This window comes from Coffea eugenioides, chromosome 9 (assembly GCF_003713205.1).
Source record: "Coffea eugenioides isolate CCC68of chromosome 9, Ceug_1.0, whole genome shotgun sequence".
Lineage (NCBI taxonomy): Eukaryota > Viridiplantae > Streptophyta > Magnoliopsida > Gentianales > Rubiaceae > Coffea > Coffea eugenioides.
In genome coordinates this window covers 2,632,653-2,654,150 of record NC_040043.1, presented here as the reverse complement: position 1 = coordinate 2,654,150, position 21,498 = coordinate 2,632,653, and the positions used below count along the sequence as shown (strand labels likewise).

Genomic DNA, 21,498 nt, shown 5'->3' with positions numbered 1-21,498 from the left:
TAAGTACTACTAGCTCCTTTCTGCATTCCTTCCTGTGACGCTAGCACATTGCTACTTTTATATATATATATATATATATATATATATATATATATATATATTATTTTATTTTATTTTAAATTTTATTTCTGGCAAAGAATGGAGAGATTTAAGAAATGAAGAAACAGGAAAGAAGATGTATATCCAGAACTCTACGCTAGCACATTAATTTTACTAGTACATGCACTTTTAATGATATCATTACTATTATTATTATTATAAATAATGATATTTTTTTTCTTTTTCAAAATGATAGAAAATTTTTATTGATAATATTTGGACAACGGCTCAAACATCTTTACAAGAGTGTACTTGACACTTAAGAAAACTTATTCATCAGGTACATACAAAAGCTTATTCTAAATCACTTCCAACTTGAATAAATCCCCACATGTACGTCTATATATATATATATATACTCCATAATCGCATACACATTAACTTTTTATTTTCTTCTTCCTTTTATATTATAGGTCCCATGAGGGCCTAAGGCCCTAACTACACAATACTAGAACTAATTTTGCTTCAATGCATTTGCATGTTTCGCCCACCAAACAAAATTAATTGATTAATTTGGACGCTTTTCATAGCATATCATACCCCATATCAAATTCTCCTCTCCTCTCCTCTCCTCTCACATAAACGTACAGCCCGCAGTGTTCTGCTCACTGAAATAATCACAATGACTATACCGGCATCCCTTCCCGCACCCGCATGGCGGGGGCTGTCCACAACTGCCATGACAGCCAGGCGGGGGATTGCATGGCGGGGGCTGTCCACAACTGCCATGACAGCCAGGCGGGGGATTGCATGGCGGGGGATGTCCACAACTGCATGGCGGGGGATGTCCACAACTGCCACATGGCGGGGGATGTCCACAACTGCCAGGCGGCCGGGAGCATGGTCCCCCTCCGCACCCTTTCGAACATGGGACACAGCAGACCACCACTGGAATTGGCGGTGGTGGTGGTTTTGGTGTTGTTTCCTTTTCCTTTTCCTTCTTTTCAACTACGATCTCAATGCACTTAATGACTTTGCCACCCTTGCAATATAATTTGTCGCGGATTTTCTCGGGGCTACAGCCCACGACGGTGATGGTCACCAGATTTTTCTTCTCATCATATACCTGGTCTCGGATTTCTCTTGTCCAAAAAATTGAGCATCACCCCGAACAAAAAAAAAAAAAAAAAGAAAAACTCAAATTCTTGTCCATACAAATTAAAGCCACTAACTGATCACTAGTAGTTTCATAAGCCACACTACCTAACTTCTGTTCAAAAAATGATCCCAAAAAGTGGGAAAAAAAATCTGTAACTCATGGTGGTGCACATGCCTATGTCCGTAGTCAGCGGAACGGTGGATGTCCTCCGACCAACTGTAATTGCACTAAAGAACTACTGGTATACTGGTAATGAAAACATGAGAGACAGAATTGATAGTTATAAGAGACTCACGAGAAAATTTGCAGAGGATTTTCTTGACCTTCTTGTAGCAGCTGGGGCAATGAAGATCAACCTGGAGTGTCATTTTAGTCGCCTGTATGGTTGCATATTATCGGAGCAAAATAATCAAACTCGATCCATGTGTATATATGATGACGGAGCCAAGGGGCTGATGGGCCATGGTTGTTTAAATTTTGAAAATTTTAATTCATAGTATATAAATATATATGTAAAATTAAAGGTGGTCTTTCTAGTTTTTTATACTTTTAGTTTATGTTACGAGAGTTTATATACATGTATGTGAAAATTATTTTGAACATAATATATTAAGATAATTTTGTTATGAAAAATTTTGATCTCTTAGAAAAATATATCATAGCTCCGTCACTCTATATATATATATAACAATCAGGAAATGCAAAATTAAGATGCACAATTATATGGTGCTACTAGTTTTACGCTGAGAGATGTGGCTAGAGATCTTGACATAAAAAGAAGCATATCTCACGTTGTATGTGCTGTCATAGACTTGCAATTAAAATTTTTAGATTAAGCAAACACTAAAAGAGGAAAAAAAAAAAAGATGCAAAACAATAATATATCACGAACATTTGAGGGATGGTTGGGAAAGCTAGCAAGAGAATTGGCTTACCTTCTCAGCCATAGTTGATGAAGGAAAGAGTCAAGTCAGTGGCGATGGGTGGATCTGATCAACAGCCCAAATGATAAATGTTGGAAATGGAAGTTTTTTTCCTTTTTTTCTTGTTCCCCGGGGGGGGGGGGGGTGATTGGGGAAGGGATGTAGGCAGCAATAAACTAAACTGATGTTAAGAAATGGTTGAATTAGATGGTAGGAGCCATTTAGGTAGAATAGGTGCGAGGACTTTATATAGAAAGATAGCAACGGGGCAGCATGCAGTACTAGCATGGAAGACTGGAAGTAGGGTGGAAATGAAATGGAAGGGGCGTTGAATTTTGATGCCGTCATCAAGACTACTTTCTCCTCCTCAAAAAAAAAAAAAAAAAAGATGGTCTGCAGTGAAAAAAAAGGAATTATAAGCCTCTTTTTGGACCGTAAGTCGGAGGTTCGAACCCCACTTACAGTGAAAAAAATTCAAATGAGGTGTCAAAGTACCCTTTTGATCTAGTCAGATTCTTATACTTTATAACTCCTTATACACAGTCTCTTTATACTCCCCTCCATATAGATTATGATAGATTATGTTATAAAATGTTATCATTGCCGTAAAAAAAAATTTTGTCTACTTTCTAGTAGTACTAATAGGGGTGGGCTATGCTATATTGCTATGCACAGCCAGTGCGGCGAATTTCTCGGAATAATGTTAAAACCAAAAATTATCATAAAAGTGGTGTTAGTTGAAGAGTGTTTTTACCTAAAGAGTCGCCGCAAATAGGAAGTTGGGTTTCATAAAAAAATTGTTTTAATTTGCTTTTTTTTTTTTTGCCAAAGAAGCTAATGGAGCGGTTTTTTTTTTTTTTTTTTTTTGCAAAAGCATGTGCGGCGAAAAATATTATATTAAAAAAGAATCACTGCAAAGCTCATGTGTGGCGATTCCTTTATTTATTTATTTATTTTCGTAAAATCCTAACCCTAACTCTAGAATCCTAATCCCTAAACCCCAGCACTAAAACCCGAATATGTAAACCCAAACCATGGAAGCCTAAAATTTAATTTACCTACGTTATTATGAGAATAATGTTAAAATCAATTATCCAATTTGCAATAAAATTTGGATAATTTGGGTAAAAATTGGGCAAATTTTTTGGAATAATGTTAAAATAAAAAATTATCACAAAAGTAGTGTTTTGTAGGGAGTTTGTCTATCATAAGAGTCGCCGCAAGTCACAATATCGACTTAAAGGTTGTCTGATTTATTTTTTATTTTTTTCGTACCTTAAGAATTTTTTAAGTAAAGATTTTCGATTGCATTTTTTTTATTTTAGCAAAAAATGGACCATTGATTAACATATGATCAAGGGTCATGATTTGAAGGAGCAAGAAAAAAAATATTTTTTAAATTTTTTATCGCAATACTAATTTGCGGCAAATGAATTAAAATATTTTTTTTCCCTTAACCGCACATCTGATTTGTGACGGTTTGGAAAAGTTTTTTTCTTTAACCGCACATCAGATGTGCGGCGCTACAGACAGGCTTTTTGACTAGTACACCTCCATCTGTTTTAGATAGCAATTGATGGCAATTGATGCAGTGGACGATAATAATCTATACAGTGGACCGAGACAAATATTCTGTCCTTTGTTTTATGGTGGAAAAGCTTGTCGGAGGTCATTCAGTGAGATACGCACTCCCATGCCCACCTCACCTTCCAAAATATTACCTCATCATTCAGGTATTCCCAATTACCACAAAACCATGATGACTCTTAAGAGCAATGAAGGTGAGGTGGTTTTTTTTTTTTTTAATCAGAACGGCAACATTGTATTAATAGTAAACCAATTCCAGTATAGCTGGGCAACCGTCCTTACAATCTGCTTGGACTTGTTCCAGCAGCCAATCTGTATTTTGTTCCAAAGCAATAGTTACTTTAGCTAGTTTATGGCTTGTTCACCCTATTTGTAAAGGTAAAGCAACATTCATCAAATTTTAACCTAAGTATCCTGATGTCATGTACAATTGTTGCTATCACTACATCCTCCTCCTCACTGCACACTGCTTTCACTACTTGACTACAGTTCACTTCAAACTCCACCCTTCGCCAACCTTGCTGTTGTGCAACTATCATGGCCTCTCTTAGCACCTTTGCTTCTTCGACCTTTGGACTGGCACAGCTAAAATTTGGAACCGCCCAGCCGCCCGCAATCTTCCCAACCAATCCCTGGCCACCATTCCCCGCCCAGCTCTATCAGCTTTAAGATGCAACGCAGCATCTGAATTCAAGGTGAGGTGGTTATTAGTGAGTATTTTGTTTGATTGATGTGCTGACGGAAATTATGAGCGAGACAGCTTATCCAACCATTTTACACTACACATGGTGCTATCACAATTTTTTATTTTTTGGTTTTTTGGGCGTGGCATCAATCCGTGCTTCGACTGATTAGTGACTCCTCCAATGTTAATTGTCCCCTTCCTCTCTCTTGTGCAAGTGACTGCACATTTGTTAAGTAGACTGTCAACAACACATTTGACGGCGCAGCGCAGCGGAATTTAATTGAATTCGGAAGCTTGTAATATAAGCAAACATTCAAAGATAATAGTCGGACGAGAGTCAAGCAACTTAATCATGCTGAGATTTAACTAATGCTCACAAAATTATTATTATTATTATTGGTTTAAGGATAACTTTTTCTACACTAACTAACAGATTTATATTATACTACATCGTATGAATTTAAATTTTATATTCAAAATTATTAGTATAAAAAAAATCACTATATTTTTATCTTCAGTATATAAAATATTAATTCTCATTTTAAATACACAATTTTTATGTACGAGTAAGCTAGCTCCAAAGGTTTTTGCTTTGTATGTCTTCTGATATGCTCATAAAATTACATTTACCGTTAGCCGAGAGAGAGAGAGAGAGAGAGAGAGTACGAAAGAAAGCCAAAAGCAAATGAGGATGGCGGAGGAAAGACTCTTTATTAACACCGACAGTTTTCATGTAGACACGTACCAAACTTGTTAGCCTGTATGCCAAAAATGTCGTTATCTATAAGAGTCATTGTTTGGATAAGAATTTATTTGAATGATTTATTTGATCCAGTTACTGTAGCACTTTTTGTGATGTGACGTATGTGAGATAAAAAGATGATTGGGAATTGTGTGTATGATGCAAGCAAAACAAAATCTGAAATTTTTATTCCAAATTCTTGTTGTCCAAATTTTTTTATTCCAAATTAACTATGAATTTTTTTTTTATCCTATGCCCTTTGCAATTAACTATGAATTTTTTTTTCTAATGAGTAATACTCGTTGGACACTTAAATCACATCTAATAAACCACATGTAGGCGTACATATTGATAATTATTATTATCTTATCTTGTATTTATATACTTTTTTCTATTTAACTTTATTTTTTTAAAAAAAGAAAATATCAACACGCGAATTCCATCTTAACAACGGTAAAGCCACTAACTATTTATTACCAGTTTGGTTATTATTTGGGGTTTAACATATACAGTAGTCGTTTTTGCTCTCACATGGTGACTTTGTTGGATGAATTTTGTGACATAGAAGTCTCAAGCAGCAACATTCATTCAAGATGCAAGTGTAAAGTGTAAACATAAAAGTGATGAATTACTGTTGGGGAATCCTAAGCAAAATTTGAGATTTGAGAGCCGGCACCACCTACCCCGCCCAGTGCACTGCTGCTTTACTACTTTACTTAGTGAGACGGCCTACGTTTTGCGCAGGAGTGCTAATATTTTCCGTGTTAAATTGCTTAATTTTTAGCCATTATATATTTCTTAGAATATAGAGAGTTATATAATTATTATAAGTCTGGCTTGAATTATAGAATAATAGTGCGGTAAATTGGTTGGGTGAATATAGTGTTAATAGTTTGTGACGTATGGAGGATATTTTGTAATATAATGATTAATAAAGTATTATAATTGAGACAATGCAGTGTCGACATTTTGTGTGGTATGATTTGCATAAATTATGTGGTTTGGGTGAGATAATTATAAAGATACCCGTCTATATTTATGTATATCTCTATTACTCACTAAGTTCCATAAATATGGGCCTATTTTTTTTTTTTTTGCACAAATTAAAACATTTAATCAATATAATCACAACAATTATTTTTCTTTCATATTTTTGTAAAATGTCGCTCACTAATATTAAATCATTAATCCACATTAAGAGCCATGTATTATTACATTGTTTTTGAAATTTATAGTACTTTAATTTTTTTAATGTAAGAAACAATGTAATTAATTTTGCATGTTTGACTAAAAGAATAATTAAAAAATAGCATACAACATTGCTTTTCAATTTAGAGTAATTTAGAGCCATTAGGAAAAATGAATATATATACATTAAATTTAGAGCCATTAGGAAAAATTTTATAATAATTATATATATACATTAAATATGGATATTTATCTAACAATATAAAAGTGAGAGTTGTCCCATGAACAATGTTTTTTTGTCAAGCGGTTATCCTGTAATTGTTATTGGATGCCCGGAATATTAGTAAATAACATACTAATTATTCTTTTTTAGAGAACGAAAAATAAGAATAAAACAAGGGCATTAAAAATTTGCAATAATTATATAGAGTAATATGGATATATAGACTAATATATCTTTATAATTGTATGTTTTAAAAAGTAGTAGGATTAGAAACCATTTTTAATCCATGACACCTTAACCGATTTTGGTTAATTGTGATAACAATGTTGGACTTCTTTTCTTTCTTTTTTTTTTTACTGCTGTTCAATTTTTGGGAATCATGCAGTCAAAAGCTACTGCTGAACATGCTAAACATTCACTGCATTCAACAATTTTACAGAGCACTTTTGATAGAATCAAGTTCTCTCCAGATACAAAAATGATGGAATTTGATATGAGAAATATTTTATGATAGAAAATTTACATTTTCAGATTGTTTGCGACTTAGTTTGGATTCTTGGAATTCGATAACTATGTATAGTATTTGATATTGTCATGATGATAGTTTCTGTACCTTTAGTTGGGATAGTTGGGATTCTTACATCAAATTCGTTAATGTTTCTTATCACCAAAAATATTGTCATTATCTGATTCTTGGTCACTTTGGTTTGCATTGTAATGACTTGGTCGACACTGTTGTTAGGTAACTAATTTCATGTACTTTTAATTTCAACATATTTTTTCTGTATTGTATATAACATTTTATTTGTCAAAACAGGTATAATGTTAACATACAAATAAGATATTCCAGTGGTAACATGCATCTTAATCTACAAGACAGACAAACATACACGATTCGTATTTAGTTGTGATACTGCTTATCTCAGAGAATTACAAAGGAAGGTAGAATTTCTTGATATATATTTATTTTTTATAATGCTATTTATAAACTATGTAAAAAAATACACTAATTTTGAATTTTGTACGTACTTAATTTTCAGAAAAATGGTGATAAGTTGTTCAATCAACGAATCAATTCATGCAAAGATCGTGCATTTTTATTTGCAGTACGCACTCTACAAAATTCAACAGAATTAATTAAATCACCAATTTTGACTTTCGTACTAAAAGTTGATTGGTGTGGAAAGTGTTCGCACCTTCATGCAAGATTATCAAATCGAATGCATAATATTTGTAAGTATTTCATTTTAACAACATTCAATTACATTCATTTTTATTCATATATCATTCATTTTGTAATATAAATTTCTATTATTTTTTCAGGATCTATCTTTCGAAAAAAGGTAATTCTTGAATGATATACACATTCTATCATATTTTAAACTATTGTTAGACAGGTATTACATTTTAATTGTGTTGGTATAATTTTTTAACTTTTTTTATTCATCATTTTATTTTCAATTTTTTCAATAATGTCAGCACCGTGCGTAGCACAGGTATTCACACTAGTTCACTACTAATTTGAAAACAACTAACGAAAATGGGAATAGGAGTTGGCGGCTGAACGGGCGATGGTCGGCATCAGGGACAAGAACTCGCTTTCATCTGTCCAGCAAGGAAACTCCAACAAGGACATTTCAATTGATCACACCAAATTGGTGTGGAAGACATTAAGGACTTAGCTAAATTGTTTCGAATGTGCTCTTTTAGATTACAAAAAAAATACCACAAATATGGATTTATGTCATAGGCTTAGCGTTCACGCTTCAAACATTACTCCTTATAAGTGCGCGGATATGCAGTGTTGTAAAGCTTTGCTGGAGCGCTTTGCCCAACTTTTGTTGTAAAGTTTCTTATGATCAATACATCGTTAACGTTTCCGAAAAAAAGAAAAAAAGAAAAGTAAACAACTAAAGATAAAAGTTAAATTGACGTAAAGCAGCTCAAAGTCATATTATTGTCAGTTCGTCATTTTGCCAGCTAACGAATGATCGTCACTTGAATGGATCATGTACCCTGGAATTGAATAACGAATAATCGTCACATGCCTAGAGTAGTTGAGTGGATCATGTACCATGGAACTTGGACCACTTTTGCCAATGTTACTCTTTGTCTGCCGTCTTTGTCAAATGTTACAGCCTCGTGCTTTAAATTGTGGTGGCCGCTTCTTTCTCTGTGACAAGTATACCGTCTTCATCACTATATATGATATGTTAGTGTATACAAAGCTTTCAAAAAACAAAAAAAAAACCGCCCCACTTCGGGACGTCGATTACTCTTTGTCTATTGGGTTCTTTGCCAAAATTTATCCTTCTTCCCCCCCACTTTTCTATGTTCTTTTTTACTACCTTTTTTTTTTTGCCTCTTGCAAAATATTTATTACTACTCGCTTTTAGACGTATACCAGTGTTCGATCTCTCTTGGAATGACGAGGAAATGTGCTGCGTTAATTGTTTCTTCCTGCACCTGTACGTCTGTTTTTCTGTTTAACGTTTTGCGCCTAGCTTAGTTTGAAAATGTCGTCAAAACATTTGAACAGCCACTTACAATCTTTCCCATAACGTGCAATGTTGAAGCTATGGTCCGTCCACTATATTTATCCAGCTGCAGTTAATATAGTTACAGTAGTCATCAAAAAACTTACTCCTATATATATATATATATACTAGTAGGGGTGGGTTGTGCTACGCACAGCTAATGCCCATTGAGATTAATTGATTGCTGTCAAGAAACAAGGAAAATTTATAAAACAATATGAAAAGGGAATTTGTTGTTTAATGGAAATAAAGTTAAATATCTATAAATGAATGAACATATGTAAGTTATTCATTCTTGTTAGGATCCAAGCGCGAAACAAACAACTATTGAGACATCAAGTGCACAACAATTTAATAGCAAATAAGCTACAAGCATGAAAGATAAACGACACACAATATTTAACGTGGTTCGGCTCCACCATTGAGCCTACGTCCACGGAGAGAAACCTGTTCTTTATTATGAGAGGAAAACCCTATACAAGAATACAACATGAATCCAAGCCCAACCCGTGTATACCATCTCTCATCTCCCAAGACCTCTCTCTCACACCCCATGTATAAGGCTACATGATGCCCCTTGTGTCCCCTTGTGTGTCTCTTGTGTAGTTTGCCAACCCACCTATTTATAGAGAACATTACTGCTAAAAAATCAAATAACAATTGGAAACCAATATTATTTCCTAAACTCATATAGAAATAGCATCTAATTTCTGCTAAATAGGGCTTTACTTGACTACTACTTCAAGTAACTAAATCCAATTAGGAAACTAGTTACTTCCCATACTAAATAAGAAACTTAACTAAAAAGAAATTCAGCCAATTTCCTAACAATTCTAAATTGTAATGATAATAGAATTTTTTTTTCAATATAGCATGACATTGCTAAATCCCAAAAAGAAAAACAGGTACACTGGATTTTGAAATAGTAAAACAATAAAGGAAAATGTTAAAAAAAAAGATTTAGTGGTTAAGGTGTCGATTTGCAAAATATATATTGGCATAAAATAATTTGGGCTCTTTGTAATTAAGATGATGCTATCAAAGATATTCATCATGTGCAGGTGTAGATGGTGGAAGAAGTGTACTAAGAAAAATTTGAAATTAACTAACATTTTTTGTAGTTATGTTCATATCAGTGTGGTACGCACAGCCAATGCCTATTGAGATGTATTGATTGGTGCCAAGAAATGTGGAAAATTTAGTTGTAGAAGAAAGCATTACGTAAAGGAGAAGAGTTTATAAAGCAATATGAAAAGGAATTTTTTGTTGAATGTGATAAAATAGTTCATTTTAATAAGTAGTCAATGGGAAGAAAAGTATTTTATTGAAATATGGCTGAAAGCTAAGTAAAGATATCAAAAATTTATTTAAAAGTTGTTTGCTTTTTAAATATTATACGTTTTCAATTTGACAAAAACTGTGGCAATTATTTTTAGGCCACATTTCCCAAAAAGTTAAATATCTATAAATGAATGAATATATGTAAGCTATTCATTCTAAATTGTGAAGAATACATAATAATAATGTTTAGTTAGTAATGTTGGTGAGAATGAAAATTAGTGAAAATGCGTACAATCAAATGGAAGCATAGAACGGAACTATATTATACAGGTATATTAGTGAAAATTAGTAATGCTAGAAAGAAGTTTTAATTATACAGGCATTCTAAACACGAAACGTAGACAAGTTTAATTTTAATCTTGAATGTTTAGGTTGTGGAAGTTGAGCTAATGAACGCCAAGACATCACAAAATAGTATCTTTTAAATCTCCATCGTCCTCTTGGACCTGCAGACATAGTACAGCAGAATTTGATGTACATTATTTTCTTGGACTCAGGACATCTTGAAACTAAGACAAATATAGCAAAGGCCATCCTCATTTCATCAGATTTTATAACCACCAATTTAACAAATTTAACATTTTCTTTTCTCTTTTACTCCAAATGTTTACTTTGCAACCCAATAAACACAAAATATTTTTTTTCTACTTTTTCCACTTGAGGAAAAATGGTCAGAGAAAATAGAAGATTGAAAAATAATAGATAGAAACATGAAATAAACAAATATACAGGGTAAAGAAAATATAGGAAAAAAAAGTAGTTAAGCAAAGCAAACAAAAGCAAGAATTACAAGAGATGAGGGAAAACCGCGGAAGACCCTATACAAAGTGGTTTATGAAGAGAATGAAAGCAAAGTTCTAATTTTTGGACTTGCAATATCACAAAAAAATAAACAGATTAGATAGCCCAAAAATATCTTTTAAAAGAAAAAATCATAAAAGAACTTTCTCAAATTTGTTAAATGCATTCTGATACTTTGTTAAGGGAAAAAAAGTTAAGATTCCAATATGGCAAAAACCCCAAAAAAATTAGGCATAAGATGGAAACAAAAAAGCTAAATTTTTATTTTTTAAAAAGATAACCAAATAGAATGCAAGTTGGGGAAAATTTTGCAGAATCTGATGTTGGAATAAATTTCCAATTTTTTGCACCTGCAACATTTATATACAAATTAATATACAAAAATTAGACTACTAAACCCCACAAAAAATCCAAAAGGCTAGAGAAGTAATGAGAAGGAAGAAGAAATTACAATGCAAAAAAATCATGTGTCGTGCACAACATCCGTTCACAGCCATTTTACATGACTCGATTAGGCTGAAAATCCATGTTTTCTTTTAATCTACTTAATTTTCTTCTCATCTTCTACTTTTGATCAGGAGAAAGAATTAAAAAAACCTACAATAAAAAAACAAAGCAAACTTTACCATGATAGCTAGATTATTAACCTTCCACGTCATCGTTTTGCTATTTGAAGTTCGTTATCTTTTGTTCTAACCCCTAAGCAAATTTTTATTTCTGATTTTTTTCCTCAACAACTGTGGCAGCAAAAGCTGACCAAACTTCTCAATCAAGTGTTAGAACACAATTACAGGCATAGAAGTAGAAGATAAAGACAAACAAATCACTAAGCTTTGCCCTTAATGCTTGCCAATTCTCCCCCTTCAGTTAGAAAATTACACAGAACTTGCATGCATAACCAATAATAAAACAAAATGTTTCCATAGTTTACAATCAATGCCAAAGTAACGTAATAGTTTCATTAGAAATGATTTGACCTTTTTTATTTGATAAAAACTTAAGACTGTGATTCTTTGCGAGCCTTAGCTCATTTTATTCTTAAGCACATTTATTTTGTTACAGCTATGTCACCTTAAGTTGAATCACCATTTTCATTCTCAAGGTGAATTGTGAAAAATCTTTTGCAAATTAAAAGAAAGTCACCACCAGAAAATAGAACAGTACCTAACCATCTAAAGTGCAGATGAGTGAAACTCTTTTATTACCAGAAGTACTAAAAACATATTTAAGAAAATAATAGAAGACAAAATGCTTAAATTCAAACAACACTTGTGCGTTATAGAAAGAGAAAATTCCACCATTCATTTCACAAGCACAAAATGAGATTTATCATTAATTTTTTGAAGTCAAGCATCCCATGAAATTATCATCAAAAGTCAAGCCCCTCTAGGCTGTAAACAATTCCAGTCAACAACTTACATATTGGAAGGTTTACAAATTGAAATAAACCTATCACAGACAAAAAATCTCACTTCTAGTTTTTAAAAAGGGATTAAAGATTAAAAAAATAACGCAAGATTTGCCCTAGTGGAATGAGCCACTGATTATTTGCAAGCATCAAATGCAAAGCATTATTTATTGTCTTCATTCAAATGAATTCATTGAAATTAACAAATATGCAACTCGCCAAACTAAAATCGAACATCGAATTATTAGCAAATACATGAATGTCAATGGTTTTAATAATCAGTGCACAAGTTGAGACTTGAAAATTTAGAAGAAATAGAGTCCTATTTCGTATCACTTAGAACATATTTAACATAATGCCAAAAGCATATAATTAAGGGTTAATCACATTTTATCCCCTTAAAGAATACTCCATTTCTCAGTTTACCCCCTAACCTTTAATTTTGCTCACTTAACCCCCTTTAGGACAAAATTGCCCTTGTATTACTTTGACTTTTTATTTACCTTGTTTACCTTTCTTTTGTTTCTTTTTCTCTTTCTTCTTTATTTAATTCTTCCTCTTTCCCACAAAAAATTTCACCTTAATGATTGAAATTAAAAAAGAGGAATTGCAAAGATCTATTTTCTTCTTAAATGATTAAAAAAAATATTCAAATCACTTTCCTAAAATACAATTTTTTTAGCCTTTCAATTCTTTTAATTTTGGATTTTCCTCTTTCCTTTCAGTTTCTCATTTTATTTTCAAAAAAATATCATAAGATGAAATTGTTTTCCTTTCTTTTATTTCTTTTTCTCTTTCTTCTTTCTTTCATCCTTCCCAATAGAAATTCCATGTCAACGAAAATTTTTGTTTTGAGTTTATAATTGCATATTTCTGGGTGAAGGTTTAAAAGACATCAAAAACTAATTTTGATTTTTTGTATGATGCCACGGGTCACAAATTTCAATTGATGATTATTAATCAGGTCACAATTTCATCTTAAGATATTTTCTTGAGAATAAAATAAGAAACTATAAAGGAAAGAGGCAAATCCAAAATTAAAAGAATTGAAAGGCTAAAAAAATTATATTTTAGGAAAGTGATTTGAATATTTTTTTAATTTTTTAAGGAGAAGATAGATCTCTGCAATTCCTCTTTTTTAATTTCAATCATTAAGGTAAAGATTTTTGTGGGAAAGAGGAAGAATTAAATAAAGAAGAAAGAGAAAAAGAAATAAAAGAAAGGAAAACAAGGTAAATGAAAAGTCAAAATAATGCAAGGGCAATTTTGTCCTAAAGGGGGTTAAGTGAGCAAAATTAAAGGTTATGGGGTAAACTGAGAAATGTGGTATCTTTTAAGGGGATAAAATGTGATTAACCCTATAATTAAATACAAATTCCTGATAATACATAGTTGCAGTGGACAAACAAAACACATACATGTTGTAAAAGGCCCACAATTTCTTAATAACTTTTAAAGAACAAAAAGTATGACAGAAAGTACCTTAACTAACCGCCAAATGTTAGATAACAAATCCTAATGTTCGTCAGCTCAGTATGGAGAACCTGACAATACACATTGAATTAGGTAAATTGGAAAAAAGAGATTAAAAAAAGGTAAAATCATCTATTGAATGTATGTGATAAATGAGGTGGAAAGAAAAAGCCATCTTAAAAGGCAATAATACATATTAGGGGGTGCTTGGTTTGAGGGTATGGGATTCAGGATTTGGAATGATATCCATTTTAAGTGCTTGGATAATAGGTGTGGGATTCAAGATTTTGGAATGAATTCTAAAAAGTTAGCAACTCTCCATTCCCGAGTGAATTGGTGGGTTTTGTTAATTTCTATATTTGATTCCAAGATAATTTTTATAAAACATTTTTTTTATTCACTGATCCCTTCACCCTCGTTCAGTCATCTTCCCTCTGGTCTTCTCCCATCATCTCCCACCACTCTGTCTCCTCTTCCATGGCATCCAAAAATTTTCCTTGCCATCACTCGACATCTCAAAAACTTCCACCTTCCTCCTCACTAGTATCACTCCTTCCTCACCCTCAAAATCCTAAGCTTAGACCCCCCAAATTTCATCCATCACAACAAGCTCCTGCACAACCTCACCTCTGAGTTTAAATCAGTACCAGAATTTACAGCCGCAATCTCAAGGGGTTCAACTTCAACTTGAGAAAGAAACCGGTCGGCTTGAGTTTGGTGCCACCCCACTCAATGTTCCTTAAATCTGTTTGCAAGCCATTGACAGGTTCTCAATTTGGATTGTATCAATTGACAAGAAAAAAGAAAAGGAAAGAACAAAAAATGGAAAAAAAAAAAACAGAAGGCCTTGATTGGGGATGGTCTGATGATGGCTGGTATTGTATGAAGGAACTTCGGGTTTGGCTATAATGGAGTCAAGTAGCTAACGGGAAATGGGTTCTTCAGTAACTTCTTTTGCTTACTTTTGTTTTGTGTTGTATGCGTTGACTTGTAAAATCTGGGTGCGAAGAGTATTCCAGGCAAGTCTGTATATTTGCTTTGCCTTGTTCTCCGCCAAATGAATGCTGTACAGCCTAAGAAATTCTCTGTAGTTGGATGATGGCTGGTGATTGTTGCTAAAGGCTCCGCATGATTGAACCCAACAAAGAAAAAGATACGGCAAAAATGCAATAATAATTTTGATACCCATTCCACTAAAAATTGTACCAAGCAGTAGTGATTTCAATGATACCCGGAGCTTATACCCATACTGATTTTTTATAATTCATTCTGTATCCAATACCAATTCCGGAGCATGAACCAAGCGCCCCCTTAGTGTATAACACCAATATTTGCTAAAGATATTCAACAAAATAAAGATCAGTTAAAAAAATGATTAAACTTGGTTGTCCTCTTCATTGGACAAAAATATTGAAACTCTTCTAAAACACAATATAGTACAAGTACCTTGGAAGAAGAAGTTTACTATGAAAAAAATATCTAGTTTCTCTAAGACATATTTAGTCATCACTATGAAAAAAATTCACAATATGGCAGGGGTTTCGCCACAATTTTTAATCATGAACCTCTGTCATAGAGAGAAAGAGGGAGAGATCAGCTTATACAAATTAAAAAAGGGAAACAAACCAGAGCAAAAAACTTGTAGACTAAAAAGCTGTGGACACATAGGTCATTTTTCTTCCCTTCCATGCTCACTCTATAAAATAGCAAACTGTGATCTAAGAGTATAAACCAAGAAAAAAGAAGGGAAAAATCACAGATAAATATACGCAAAAAAAAAAAGCAATCAGTGCATCAAAATGATCCTTTTTCTTAAATGATTTCTTTAACCTAGTAAATGAAAACATGAAATCAAAGGACTAACAGCAGGACCCCTCAGCACTATGCCATTTGGGGAAGGAAAAAGCAATCAGATGCAAAAATAGGGGAGAGAGATTGAGAGAAACTTGGCTGAGAAAGAAAACGAAAGCTTTCTATGACGAACGTTTCCAGACTCCTCGAGCCCATGGCCAAAGGCGAGAAATTTTGGAGAGAATTTTTGCAAACACATTTCTCCAGAGGATAATCACACAGACCGGGCAACCAAACTATGGAAATAAGGGCCTAAACAAAATAACAGGAGAAATACACCCACTTTATCACCTCATGTGTACTGATGCTGGAAGTGGAAAAAAGGAAACCCACCATAACCTCATGTGTAGAAGAATTAGTAAGCATTACTGGCCAAATGATGATACAGAGAATACTATAAAATAGCGAAAACTACCTTGAGAAATTTTAGAGGCTTTATCACATAACAATCACCACTTATTCTTTTTGTAAAACTACAATAGAAGAAGAGATAACAGAAGTATATATAGCTTCTCTTTTTTTATTAGCAAGTGAAGATCACGAGAAGAGGAAGAGGAAATTAATGGATGGAGGAACAAAGTTTTTCGGTTGAAAATCAAGAAAGTGGGTTAGAGGTGCCAATTTTTTTTCCCAATTTTAGCTACTATATAACAAAGCAAAGGTTTCAGCATTCTATCAAACATTTGATAAATAAAAAATGATTGTATAATTACAGTACTTTAGAACAGAAAAGAGGGGAAAAAAAAGAAAAAAAAGTAACCCCCCTACGCACAAAAAAAAAAAACACAAAAGGGACATACCCATGAAATACGCAAATGAGTCCAACATCTAGTGAGGATTTATAAATTTTCAATATAAAAGGTTCAAGGAAACATGTCAGAAAACTAAACTTTCCAAGACACAACTAAGAGGATAAACACTTCATGATAACCAAAATTGAAACTTACATCTAATAGGCCATAAAAACAAATAAATAAATGAAAAAAATCCAAAGCAGAGTATAAACTATAATAACATATAAGCGAATAGAAGAAGACTCGCTCAAAATATTCACCAATAATACGCAAAACAGGCTGGGAATAATGTTGATCCATACTACCACATTTGTAGTTTTTTGAGAGAATAAAAAAAAATTCCAATTTTTGGACCTGCAAATCACCAAAAATATACAAATTATATAATCAAACATGGCTAAAAAACTTTTTAAATCCACCAGAAAGAACCTAATCAAATTTGTTAAATGCATTTTGACTGTCTTTAGTCACGGGAAAAAAAAGACGGAAATAAGGCAAAAGTAAGGGGAGGATACAGAAAAAAAATAAGTCTTTTTTTCAGAAAATAACCATATAGAACTTATCTTTAAAAAAGGGGGAAAAAACTTAGAAAAAAGCATGAGAATGGTGGAGGTAATTTGCAAATTTCGTAGCTGCGACATCAAAACATCACAAAAGGATGTGCTCTTCTTCTTTGCCTGGCATTGAGAAACAAATTTGAGCTTTACTTTTAATTGTCAAAGTTTATTGTTTTTTTTTTTTTCATTTATTAGTCCAACGGTAGCTTAGTTTGTTCTCAGCAACAAAATCAAAGATATGGTTGAGATTTTTTTGCTTCAGTTTAAAATCTCTTTTTCCTTTCTTTTTCCAAAGCTTCTCTAGCCTTTTGTGTTTTTTCCCCTTCTTTTTATGAGGTGCTGAGTCAGCTGAAGGATAGCACCGTAGGCAACTCGCTTTAAAGAAATTTGGAATTTTGGACCGTGGAGATGGTGGTGTTTTCAGCTAGCTAATTTTTTAGGCCATTGGGTTCTATAGCCCAATGGGCACCAGGAAAATCATTTCTTAGGTCATTTGTCGGACGTTCGTTCGAGTTTCGACCTATAGATTTCTGCTACCTCATACAAGAAACTGAAGCAAGAATTTTTTTCTCATGACCAGTAACAGTAGTATGTTGAAACTGAGCAGTACAATTTAAAAACGGAGAGTAATTGCTACTACTATATACTACTACCGTACTCTGTACTTGAGAAGGGCAATCACTATTCACTACTCAAGAAGAGAAGAGAGGAGAAAAATAAGAGAAGCAGAAAATGCCCTCCTCCATGATCCATCCCTCAAATGAAATGATGCACCGGTTAAAAGAGGGCAATATGTGTGTGTAGTATCCCTCTGAAGCTTAATTAATTTCATGGGGAAATCTTTGTCATGATTCGAGCCTTGGGTATTTCGTAAAGCCTCTGCGGGCTGCTCCGTCACTTTCATGCCGGCCGCCACATCCAACCAAAACCCCCAGCCACTACTACTTCAGAGTCCAGACCACGATGAAAGGATCCCTGAGAGAAAGGGGGATTGGGAATTGGAAGGACAACGAATTACTGACCCCACCACGTTCGCAATTTCTTCTCCTCAATTATTTTGTAACAATCCAACAGGACGACGCCGGCTCTGAGTGACAATTTATTACAGATGTCAGAAGACAAAGACAACCAAACCAACCCGAAATTAATAAATCAATCTAACTAAAATAGGTTACTGTGAGTGAGTCTGTCTCTTGTCTTGTCTTGCTACTATATAGTATATACACTCCATTTACTGCCGTGCCATGGTGTCCTGGAAGGTTGTTGGTTGATGAATTCATGAATTGATGATCAAACTAACGTTGGTTGTTATTCTCAAAAAAAAAAAAACGTTGGTTGTTCTTTTGTTGACCAAACTTTTGACATTTATTATTGCATGCGGTCGAGAGCATTTGAGATGGCATGCAAATTCATTTGCGTTATTTTTACTTTTACCCAACTGTTAAGTACTACTAGCTCCTTTCTGCTTTCCTTCCTGTGTCGCTAGCACATTACTACTTACTTATATATATATATATATATATATATATATATATATATAATTTTATTTCTGGCAAAGAATGGAGAGATTTAAGAAATGAAGAAAAAGGAAAGAAAATGTGTATCTAGAACCTCTACACCAGCACGTTAATTTACTAACACTACTACTACTACTACTAGAGAGCAAAGCGAGAAAATGAAATCTAAAAATAATAATAATAATAAAGAAGAAGAAGAGAGTACATGCACTTTTAACAACATCATTTCTATTATTATTATTATTATTATTATAAACAATGAAAAAATTTTGATGCAATGGCATTTTTTTTTCCTTTTTCGAAATGATAGAAATTTTTATTGATATATCAAAACTATATAATATCTGAGCAGCGCTCTCAAACATCTTTACAATAGTGTACCTTGACACTTAAGAAAACTTATTCATTAGGGTACATACAAAAGCTTATTCTAAGTGACTTCCAACTTGAACAAGTCCCCACATGCACGTCTATATATATATATATATATATATATATATACTCCATAATAGCATGTACATTAACTTTATTTTCTTCTTCCTTTCATATTATAGGTCCTATGAAGGCCCTAACTACACAATACTGCTAGTATTATTTTGCTTCAATGCATTTGCATGTACCGCCCACCAAACAAAATTAATTGATTAATTTGGATGCTTTTCATAGCATATCATACCCCATATCAAATTCTCCTCTCCTCTCCTCTCACATAATCGTACAGTCGCCAGTGATCTGCTCACTGAAATAATCACAATGACTATACCCGCCCCCGCACCCGCACCCGCAAGCGTGCGGGGGCACAGGCCGCCAGTTCCTGCAGCAGCATCGTCCCCCTCCGTACCCTTCCGAACATAGGACACAGCAGAACGCCACTGCAATTGGCGGGTGCGAGCACGGTGGTGGCGGTGGTGGCGACGGTGGTGGCTCTGATTTCTTCTTCTTGGACTTCTCGTCTGGTTTAGGGCCTTTAGGCTCTTGGGACTTCCCGGGCTCCACGATCTCAATGCACTTAATGACTTTGCCACCCTTGCAATATAATTTGTCGCGGATTTTCTCGGGGCTACAGCACACCACGGTGATGGTCACCAGATTTTTCTTCTCATCATATATCTGGTCTCTGATTTCTCTTGTCCAAAAATATTGAGCATCACCCCCAACAAAAAAAAAAAAAAAGAAAAACTCAAATTCTTGCCCATACAAATTAAAGCCACTAACTGATCACTAGTAGTTTCATAAGCCACACTACCCAACTTTTGTTGTTCAACTCGGCTAATAATAATCATGGAGAAAGGGGAAAAAATATAGAATAAAAAAAAAATGTAGCTCATGGTGGCGCACATGCCTAGCCATGTACATAGTCGGTGGAACGGTGGATGTCCTCCAACCAACTGTACTTGCTCTAAAGAAGAACTACTACTAGTATACTGGTATTGAAAATATAAGAGATAGAATTGATAATTATAAGAGACTCACGAGGAAATTTGCAGAGGATTTTCTTGACCTTCTTGTAGCAGCAGGGGCATTGAAGATCAACCTTGAGTGTCATTGTAGTCACCTGTATGGTTGCATATATATTATCAGAGCAAAATAGTCAAACTCGATCCATATGTATATATAATGACGAAGCCAAGGGGCTGAGGGCCATGGCTCCTTAAGTTTTGAAAATTTTAATTCATAATATGTAGGTATATGTGTAAAATTAAAGTTGATCTTTCTAGTTTTTTATAGTTTAAGTTTATATTATGAGAGTTTATATATGTGTGGGTGGAAATCATTTTGAACATAATATATTGAGATAATTTTGTTATGAAAAATTTTTGATCTCTTAGAAAAAAAATCCTAGCTCCGTCACTCTATATATATATATATATAACAATTAGGAAATGCAAAATTAAGATGCACAATTATATGGTACTACTAGTTTTACGCTGAGAGATGTGGGTACAGATCTTGATATAAAGAGAAGCAAGCATATCTCACGTTGTATGTGCTGTCATAGACTTGCAATTAAAATTTTCAGATTGAGCAAACACTAAAAGAGGAAAAAAAAAAGATGCAAAACAAGAGAATTGGCTTACCTTCTCAGCCATAGTTGATGAAGGAAAGAGTCAAGTCAGTGGCGATGGGTGGATCTGATCAACAGCCCAAATGATAAATGTTGGAAATGGAAGTTTTTTTCCTTTTTTTTCTTGTTCCTGGGGGGAGGAGGGGGTGATTGGGGAAGGGATGTAGGCAGCAATATACTAAACTGATGCTAAGAAATGGTTGAATTAGATAGTAGGAGCCATTTAGGTAGAAAAGGTGCGAGGACTTTATATAGAAAGATAGCAACCGGGCAGCATGCAGTACTAGCATGGTGCCATGCAGTACTAGTAGGGTGGAAATGAAATGGAAGGGGCATTGAATTTTCATGCCATCATCAAGACTACTTTCTCCTCCTAAAAAAAAAAAAAAAGATGGTCTGTAGTGAAAAAAAAAGGAATTATAAGTCTCTTTTTTGACCGTAAGTTGGAGGTTCGAACTCCACTTGGGCCGTAGGTTGGAGGTTCGAACCCCACTTGCAGTGAAAAAAATTCAAATGAGGTGTCAGAGTATCCTTTTGATCTAGTCAGATTCTTATACTTTCTAACCCCTTATACACAGTCTCTTTATACTCCCCTCCATATAGATTAT

The 21,498-nt window shown here is 33.8% G+C and overlaps 1 protein-coding gene across 2 annotated transcripts; it reads right to left on the bottom strand.

The window, feature by feature from the left end:
• Positions 1–445: 445 nt before the first annotated feature.
• Positions 446–21,146, bottom strand: LOC113781957 (protein PYRICULARIA ORYZAE RESISTANCE 21-like). 2 transcript variants are annotated; one of them, XM_027327843.1, is made up of 4 exons: positions 20,904–21,145; positions 20,299–20,380; positions 19,528–19,949; positions 446–670 (listed from the first exon to the last, which is right to left on the bottom strand). In XM_027327843.1, exons 1-3 carry the CDS (start codon positions 20,913–20,915, stop codon positions 19,531–19,533), a joined length of 513 nt encoding a protein of 170 aa, XP_027183644.1. In that variant the 5' UTR covers positions 20,916–21,145; the 3' UTR covers positions 446–670; positions 19,528–19,530. The 2 variants fall into 2 exon arrangements, with proteins under 2 accessions (XP_027183644.1, XP_027183643.1); XM_027327842.1 differs by lacking the exon at positions 446–670 and having other exon boundaries at positions 19,335–19,949; positions 20,904–21,146.
• Positions 21,147–21,498: the final 352 nt, after the last annotated feature.